A 9,554-nucleotide genomic window follows, 5' to 3' on the forward strand; every position below is an offset into this window, starting at 1 on the left:
GAGAATCTACTATAAGCTTTTCTCTTTGCCTTATAGATAGTCAACTTCTTGCATCTTTGCAATGTCTTCTCTGAATGCATGCATTTGTCTAGATTTCTCTTGTTTATACAGACTCCATTAATATCGGAGTAGGACTAATTCTAATGACATCATTTCATTACTTCTGCACAGACCCCACCACCAAAGGCACTCACATTCTACAGTGTTGTCAATAGAATTCCAACATACGATGTTTGGAGAACAGCTCCACTAACATGGGAACAGGCCCATTATCTGGACCTTCATGATGTATATTGTATTGTGGGAGTCAGATTCTTCTTTCTGCTATGGATGCTGAGAAGCTAAGCAGCCTACCAGTTGCTTGGCAACAATGACAATGGCTTATATTTTCTCTAGCTCTTCTCTGCTCTTTGATCACAGACCTTTCTGTGGAGGTCTCTTCTGTGGTGCTCTTATTTGAGCTCACAGCCTCTGTTAGATCTGATACACTTGCTCTCAGGCTGCTTGTTCTCAGAACTTCTTTTTGGCACAATGGGTAGGATATGAACATGGGAACCAGTCTGATGTAGGGTCAATTGCTAGTTTAAGCTGCTTGACTTTTATGAAACTTTAAATGTCTTGAAGTCTTGATCTTCTTTAAAATAAGTGACTGAAAGTAGCTACCATATCAAGTTATTTGAGGATTTGGTGGTGAGTGGTTTGTGTCAGTATGCCCCAGTAAAAGCTCTACTTCTATCATGGGAGACTATAGGCCAGAGTCTTTGGGGCTTTTCATGGGCTATAAATGAGATTAGTGACTATGGGAGGTGAGTGTCTCCTGTGGACTGGTATGGCTACAGGCAGTTGGATTTCCATAGCCCATCCCTGGACAATCAGGCCCTCGGGTGTGCAGCCTGGGCTGTAAAACATCCCGGGCCTACCTCATATTTAGTTTTCAGACACTTATGTGTATAACACTCAGCTCCTTCGCCTAAGTGGGCAGTGCTAAGTGGTCTAGGGAGAAGTGAAGGATCTGGTGAGGGTGTGTAGGAACCGTTGGTTGTTTCCATATTGTCTTCTGAGTGTGGAAGCTCTGTCGTCATTCATTCAAGGCCCTTCTCTTCCATGCAGGAGCTGAGCAGCCTATCCCACACCCAGAACCTGTCCACCAGACTTGTACTTTATTATGGGAGTGGATTAGAGGAGTTCTCCAGGCTCCATGATCAACCCTCTGCCTTCCCTTGTCCAGTGCAGAGTCCTAGCTGAGGACTTGCTCTGGAAACAATCATCAGAAAAGCAGAATGATGGAGAGGATGACATGTGGGTTGGGTCCCAAACCTTTCTCAGGAACAGTTTTAAATTTTGTATTGTTTTATTTTACCTTTCTTTTCTACCTCCCTCCCTCCCTCCCTCCCCCTACCTCTCCCTTCCTTAAAACAAACAAACAAACAAACAAACAAACAAACAAACACAAGACATCATTTTCATCCATTGCTTCATTCTACATAGAACTCTTTCATCCAGCATGTGAGTTTTCATGTTATATTTCTCTAGCAGGAACAATGGGCCATTTTTAGCTGGCTGATTCCTAGAGTCTTTGAACTGGCCTCTGGAATCTGTAAGGATAAACAGGAGCCAGTGAGGCTGGCCTGTGTTTGATTTAAAATTGGAAACCCAGCAGTCAGAGGCGAGCTTTATATATCTGGAAGTGTGGGAGCCTCGAGTCCTGATTTATGAGGGAGCTCAGTGAAAGCACATGAAAGTCGAGGTAATATTTATAAATTCTTTCCTCCAAAGATAGATGGAATGTTCTGCCAAGCTGGAGTTATATAGCACCTTTTTTGGGGGGGTGAAGGGAGGTTGTTTAAATCTGATTATTCAATGTCTGAAAGGAAAGGGGGATGTCAGAGGCACGGCACCTGCTTCAGAGTCTGTAAAGAAGAAACAGGACCAAGCCCTCTCTTGCTCCTTGCACACTAGCAACATTTGTTGGCTTCTTCCTGCTTCTCCAGACACTGATCTCTCTTTGCCTTTACTCAGTGGGCAAAATCCTACTCTCAATTATGCTGATCACACTGCAGTAAGATAAGTAAAAAGAACTGTGTTGTCTTCTTTCCTTAGACAAACAACAAACAGCATTCCCCTCATTGTTATATGTAATTAGGATTCTTTGGGCGTCCTAGCCATGGTGGGGAGGAAGAGGGGAAAAGAAGATGAAGTTGTGGAAGTGAGGAGAAGGATGATGATGGGCCTTGGGTGCCTTAGATGCTAAGGTTACTATGTTATGGGTGCAATGTTCTGGATAAACTGAGTCAGAGTAGCTGATGCCTAGCTGTAGAGATTAGCATTATCAGGCCTGGAAAGAGGAGTGGGATCCACCAGCCAGTTCAGGGGAGTCACAAGCATCAGGGCTCTTTCAGTGAGGGGCAGACCAGAGCAGCAGCCTGGGCTTTGTCTATCTGTTGTGGAATTCTGTCCTCTGAGTAAAACAGCCATCAAGATGATCACAGTGGCTGTTAGTGTCTGCAAGAAACCTTCAAGACTGGATCCGGTGGTGTTTCTCATTGAAGTGTGTGTGTGTGTGTGTGTGTGTGTGTGTGTGTGTGTGTGTGTGTGTGTGTAGGGGTGTAGGGGTGTAGGGGTGTCAATAGACTCTCATTTGAAATCTTAGCAACTCCTTCTTGCATCCATCTCCTAGCTGTATGCAATTCTGTCTCACTGCACATAGTCCTAGGAGGTGCTGTAGTATATAGAAGGAGGGCCTCTGTGTATGTAGCTATGGGGAAATGATATCTATGCTGGGACACAACTTTTCAGAGATGTGCCTGAAAGGTTTGGGGTCACACATGCTCCTTTAAGTAATCCCTCACCCATGCTCCTATCAGCCCAATAACCTCATTGGTTCACCAAGCCAGACTTGGGTGACATTATTAATTGTTCTGTCATTGGTGCTCTATCTGGAGTGAGTAGACTTTGGTCACCTCTCCCCCAGGAAATGTAGATACAACACTATTTATCACCCTAAACTCAACGGGTTAGAAAATGGGGCCAGTCATATGCCCAAGCAGCAAGTGCTCACTGCTAAATAACCCTGAGTCTCCAAGACAGGAGGCTGCAAAAACAGGTTAGCACATTGTATTTGGGAAAGTAAATATGAATGGGGCAGGACCAGGCACAGCCAACTTGTCATAGGGCTAGCTGGCTTTGACCTTGATGCCTCAGAGCTTCCAGGACAGGAAGAAGCAACGCCCCCCACCCCACCCCCAGTTTTAATTACCACCCTGCTTCTGAGGGATCCGCCTGCTGGGAAGCTCTGGGCCTGTCAGTTCTTGGCTGAGAGCAAGCAGGGGCCTTTCTATTTTACCTGCCAGCTCCTGCCCTAGCAAAAGAGTTCTACATGAAAGACTCCAAGGTCTGAAAAACGTAAGCATGAGTAGTTTCAGGGCGGTGCGTGGATCACAAATAGAAGGGTTGCTTTAGGTGCCTTGCCAGGAACTGGCACAGAAATATAAAAAGAGCCCCTCCTAGCTGAACTCTTAGCAGCGTGTATGTAAGTACCTCACATAACTTACAACTTGGAGTGTTAGGATTCTATGTCAGTGCCCCAGCCAGGTTATCTACAGGGCCCAGGAAGACGACCCCTGGAGACCTCTGCTTCTCCCATGCCTCCTGCAGAATGTAGGAGATACCTGACAGAATACTTGGAGATCTGCGTTATGTTTGCCCCTGCAGGGGATGTTGCTTTCTTTGGCAGATGGCTCTGGGATCCATATCCACACGTCAGTCTCAGCTCTCCTGTTTCGGTGACTCCAGGGAGCTGCTATCCAGCCACCTCTGGATGCTGGGTCCCTGGTCCTTCTGAGACTCATCCCCAAATCCCTCCATGGAAATGTGCAGCTACACCTGACTCTTAGCAAAGTCAGAGGTTAGTCAGCCCAGTCTGAAACTTTCTCCTGCTCTCTTGATGGGTGGATTGACAGTGATCCTGGTACCACAGCCAATTCTTACCTGAGATTCAGCAAGATGGCCCAGAAAGTCTTTTCTTGCCTTTTCTCAGCCTTTGTCCCTTGGGGCATTTTGAGGGAGGCAAGCCATGTTGACTATTGGTGCTAGAAGGGACCCTTAATTGTGGTAGTAACAGTACCTAAGTTTATCAAGGGACCTCCACTCGTCCTTAGGGACCTACTCCATGACAGGTGTGTTGAGAGTATTGTTATTGGCTGATGGGATGGCTCAGCAAGTAAAGGGCTTGCCCTGTGGTCCTGACGACCTGAGTTCCATCCCTGGAGACTGAGAGAAATGACTCCATAGAGCTGTCCTCTGACCTCCACATGTGCACTGTGACACATGTACTCTCCTATAAACATCATGCACGCAGAAGAATAACAAAATTTAAAAGTAGTGTTTGTGGGCTGAGAACATAGCTCAGTGGTAGAGTGCTTGCTCAGCATGTTTAAGGCTCTGGTTCAATCACCAGGAAAGAAAGAAAGAAAGAAAGAAAGAAAGAAAGAAAGAAAGAAAGAAAGAAAGAAAGAAAGAAAGAAAGAAAGAAAGGAGGGAGGGAGGGAGGGAGGGAGGGAGGGAGGGAGGGAGGGAGGGAAGGAAGGAAGGAAAAAAGAAAGAAAGGAAAGAAAGGAAGGAAGAAAAGAAAAGAAAGGAAGAAAAGAAAGGAAGGAAGAAAGAGAATCCCATTCTTATAATCTTTGCCAATGTGGAGAAAGGCCACTATTATTGTCACAGTGGAGGCAAAGGGTCATGCCCAGCCAAGAAGGAGATCAAGCCTAAGATGTGCACTCAGTTGTAAGATGAGAAGCCAAGAACAGTGGCTGCCCCACAGGATGGTAGCGAGCTCCTATACAGACTCATCACTTAGCAAAGACAATGTGCCCGATGTCATGAAGGGCACAGCCATGGAGATAATAGAGGGGCAGGGCTGCAGCCCTAGGCTGCCCCACTGCAGAGCACACCCTCACTGTTTTACAAATGAGGAAACAATGGGGGAAGGGGGGCCAAGGAAGAGCAACCTGTTTGATGAGCCCCAGTCCAGGGTCCACCTCACAAAACATTAAACTTCCACTTTCCTTGACACTCAAGTGTTGACTGAAGAAGCCCCTCAGCCTCTGGACAACCTGATCCAAGCTCTGGGCATGGCCCATGTGGACAGGACTACCTCTCTGAATTGCTATGGCACCTTGGCTGGAGCCATCTTGCAGTTAGAATCTCTAACCATTCCAAACCTTCTAATTACCAGATACTTGACAACCAGAGTGGCCGTAGGGGACTAGGAGTCAATAACTGGAGATCCTTCTCTGCTGTGATTGACACAGGCCTTTTAGCAGCTTTACATATATTTCTTCCTTTTTCTAAAACTGGGGTTTCCAGCACAGGTTGGCCTCTGACTCCTAACGACCACCTTGAACTGCTGATCCTGCTACCTCTACCTCCTGATTGCTGGCATCATGCCATGAGGCCCAGTTGACGTGGTGTTTCTTGAGACCCCAGGGTCTCCTGCATGCTAGGCAAGCATTCTATCAGCCATCTCTCTATGTCCAGCCCTTTACTGAGATGTCTCATTGTTCTATGCTACCAACTTGGTCATTGCACTGGAAGACTTGTATCCAAACTTTTTCTATATGCACCAATGCAAGAATTTATTGCGTTTACACAAAACAAACAAAAAATGACGGTTGTAGGAAATAGTGTTTTAGTTAGAAGCAGAAAAGGCAACAAAATAGGAACATGGGTGACTTATTCATTCCCTCTCTCTTTCATTCAAATTTCTCCCCTTCTCCTTCTAGATGGATACAAACATGTTACAACTGACCCCCAGCTTTACACCCAGCTCTCCCCCCCCCAAAAGAATCCCAGAGAAAGAGGAAAAAGCCAGAGCTTCACCAAAGGGAACTGATGTTTTCCAGATGGCCTGACCTCAGTCATTGAAGTCTCTATCACTGCCCTTCATTCCAATGTCCAAATGACATTTTCCCAGTCCAACAGCAGATGAAGTCTTTTTTTTTTGCTCTAAGGTGCTCCAGGAATTATGGTGTGGACTGATGGCTACAGGTTCTGAGGTGTTACTAGGCTAAGAAGACCTCTTCATTTTTCACACACACACACACACACACACACACACACACACACACACACACACACACACACACACACACACGCGGAGATTCCAACCATGGAGTTAATGATCATTTCCGTTGGAAACAGAAAACAAAAATAAAAAAGGAAGAAGCAAACAAAATAGGAGCATGGGTCCTTGGCTCATTGTCCGTGCAGAGATGGGACATTCTGCTTCAGTTCATGAGGCCTGGGAGGAGTTGATGCCCGTCTCAGCCGGAGGCTTTCTCTGTCAAGGGGGTGGGAGCAGGTGGGAAACCGGCAGGGAAAGAGATGCAGAAAGTGAAAGTGGCTGCAATCCGCTTTGCCTGAGACACAACAGAGCCCAGAGGAAGCTGGGAAACAGAAAAAGACACCCAAGGCCTGGGTAGGATTCTCACCACAGTGAGCGTAGCCATTGTCCAGCAAAGCTTGCAGCCCAGGAGCCTCATGGGCACCTGGCTAGAGCAGCCTCTGGTGCAGCCTCACTTGGACACCAGCATGTGGACAAACTCCTCATAGTTCACTTGGCCATCACCGTCTGTATCTGCTGCCCGGATCATTTCCTCCACCTCCTCATCACTCAGCTTCTCCCCGAGCCTGGTCATCACGTGCCTCAGCTCAGCAGCGCTGACATAACCATTGCCATCCTTGTCGAACACCCGGAAGGCCTCCCGGATCTCTTCCTCGCTGTCACTGTCTTTCATCTTCCTGGACATCATGCTCAGGAACTCAGGGAAGTCCACGGTGCCATTTCCATCCTTGTCGATTTCATTCACCATGCCCTGGAGCTCAGCCTCCGTGGGGTTCTGACCCAGGGACCGCATGACCGTGCCCAGTTCCTGGGTGGTGATGCATCCATCCCCATCCTTGTCAAACAGAGAGAAGGCCTCCTTGAACTCAGCGATTTGCTCCTCAGTCAGCTGGTTGGCCATGCTGGTAGGTCTTGGGTGATGTGGCAGAGGTGGCCAGGCTGGTCTCTGCTCCCAAGCACTAACTGTGGGCTGGGCTCCTCTCCCCAGATTTGTAAGGACAGGTGGAGACTTCAAGGGGCGGCTGTCTGTCTGGCTTTCTAGCCCTGGCTTGACTGGCTGGAGCTTAAGAAGGAGCAGGGTCCTCCCCCCGTCATTGGTCTGGCAGGATTGGGCTGCCAGCCACAGACACCCCCGCCCCTGTGGTTGCCTGAAGGCCAGGTCCTGTTTAGACAAGAGTCCAAGAGCAGCAACCAGGCTGGCCTGCTAATTGAGCTGATGCCAGCCCTTGTGTGTGAAAGGCAGCTTTCCTCGTCAAACACCATCAGGGCCGGCAGCAGCCACGGCAACACCTCCATCCAGGTGTAGGGAAAACCTTTTTGAAAACCAGACCTGGTCTTCTGCCTTGTGCTTCCCATTTCCTTTTGTTTTCTCAATGCCCCCCCCCCCCCCCAATCTTCTACTTGCCTCTCAATAAAATAACTATTTCTTCCATGGAGCTGAAGTTTTCTGTACACGAAAAGTAGAAATTGCCTGTATGTTCCTTGTCTTTGATTTCCAAACCTAGTGATTTCCTTGGGTTTTCAGACAGGAATGATGTTTTTTTGTTTTGTTTTGTTTTGTTTTTTGTTTTTTGTTTTCCTTTTTCTTCATGTAAAAGCAGAGTTCTCTTGCCTTTGGGAATGAATGTCATGGATGGAGAAGAATTTCCTCCAATGTGTTTATTTCCTCACTCACAGCTATTTACCAAGTCCCTTGTGTGTGCAGATGTTGTTGGAGGGTAAGAATACCGGTTGAATACAGCATGGGGTCCTGGTCTCCCTCAAGTTCATGTTCAAACTGTGACTGGGTTGTCAAGAGAACTAACAGATAAGTCAAAACAAGGTCAAGGAAATGAAAGGCAGTGATAGAGAGGATGGGAGGTAGTGGTGGTTTGTGGTCAAGGACAACTCTTCTGCAGAAAGACTCTTGGAAGTGACCTAGGGAAAGGGAGCGTACAGTGGGACCGAGAGAAGGAAAGGCAGTCAGTCTGACTGTGGTCTAGTGAATGAAGGGGAGGCAGGCAGGAAAAACAGATGAGAACTTTGCAGGACCCAGCAAGGAATTCCTCCACTCTCCTTCAATCATAGCATCCTTGGGAGCTTTCAGCAAGCACTTGCCTAGGCACTGGATGGAATGGAGCCAGAGTAGAAGGTGGGAGAATCTCCAGGAGGCAACATAGTCAAGAAGGAACCCAGCTCCTTACCTTTTGGGGTGGGATTGGAGGCTAGGGAAATGACCTTCCTAAGTAAGAGGGCTCCAACCAGATCCCCTTTGGGAGAGAAGTACAGAGTTGGCCCTTTGTTCTGTTCCCGGACGGGCAGGCACAGGGCCAGGACTGGGCATAGAGAAGATATTACACTTATGAGGAGGACCTACAGTTATTGAGGAGAGAACATGCCAGACCACTGTTTAGCTGTTAATTGCTCCCTCTTGTAATTTCTCTCCCTCCTCCATGCTGGTATTTATAATACCAATGCAAATATTTTCTTTGTTCAAGTAGATGACGGCTTTGCTTTTGTTGTCCGGAGGGAGTTTGTCTTCAGGAGAGAATAGGAATTGCCTACCTGCCAGATAATTTACTTCCTCCTCAAAGGGTCCTGCTGTGGGATGGTCTGTATGTTAAATTGCTCTGATTGGTCAACAAATAAAACACTGATTGGCCAGTGGCCAGGCAGGAAGTATAGGTGGGACTAACAGAGAGGAGAATTGAGGGAACAAGAAGGCAGAGGGAGTCACTGCCAGCCGCCACCATGACAAGCAGCATGTGAAGATGCCAGTAAGCCACGAGCCACGTGGCAAGGTATAGATTTATAGAAATGGATTAATTTAATATATAAGAGATATAAGAACAGTTAGCAAGAAGCCTGCCATGGCCATACAGTTTGTAAGCAATATAAGTCTCTGTGTTTACTTGGTTGTGTCTGAGTGGCTGTGGGACTGGCGGGTGACAGAGATTTGTCCTGACTGTGGACCAGGCAGGAAAATTCTAGCTACAGGGTCCCACAAAGCCTAGGTTTTAAATGAGTGAGAAGAAGAAAGAAGGAAGGTGTTCACAGTGGGAGAAGCAAGGAGGCAACATGCTTTTTCCACATGCCATAAAGTGACCACCAGGCCAGCAGGATCTAGACATGGGGTGGCTACGAAGACCCAGGGGTGTAATGGAAGAAATTAAGATGGTGGGCATCTTAGAGGCCACAGTGTAGACAACCGCTCCATCAGTGTTCAGAACCCACTCTCCTCTTTTCCACATTCCTAAGTGATTGGTGGTATGGGAATGAGGTGTTAGCTAGGAACCCCCAGGGTACACTTTTTCTTTCTGTATTGACAGAGAAGGGCTGGGCATGAAACAGAATAGAATAAAATTAATTGACTTAGAGATGATGAAAAGACACCATTTGTTCCTAGGCTGAAATTCATATTCTCTCTTGACAGCCTCTCTTATTGATACTCATTTTC

The 9,554-nt window shown here is 47.2% G+C and overlaps 1 protein-coding gene across 1 annotated transcript; it reads right to left on the reverse strand.

Annotated features, from left to right (window-relative positions):
* Positions 1-5,603: 5,603 nt before the first annotated feature.
* LOC102911961 (calmodulin-like protein 3) lies at positions 5,604-7,472 on the reverse strand. Its single transcript, XM_016008510.3, has one exon. The coding sequence runs from the start codon at positions 7,017-7,019 to the stop codon at positions 6,570-6,572; it is 450 nt and encodes a 149-aa protein (XP_015863996.1). The 5' UTR covers positions 7,020-7,472; the 3' UTR covers positions 5,604-6,569.
* Positions 7,473-9,554: the final 2,082 nt, after the last annotated feature.

This window comes from Peromyscus maniculatus, chromosome 5 (assembly GCF_049852395.1).
Source record: "Peromyscus maniculatus bairdii isolate BWxNUB_F1_BW_parent chromosome 5, HU_Pman_BW_mat_3.1, whole genome shotgun sequence".
Taxonomy (NCBI): Eukaryota; Metazoa; Chordata; class Mammalia; order Rodentia; family Cricetidae; genus Peromyscus; species Peromyscus maniculatus.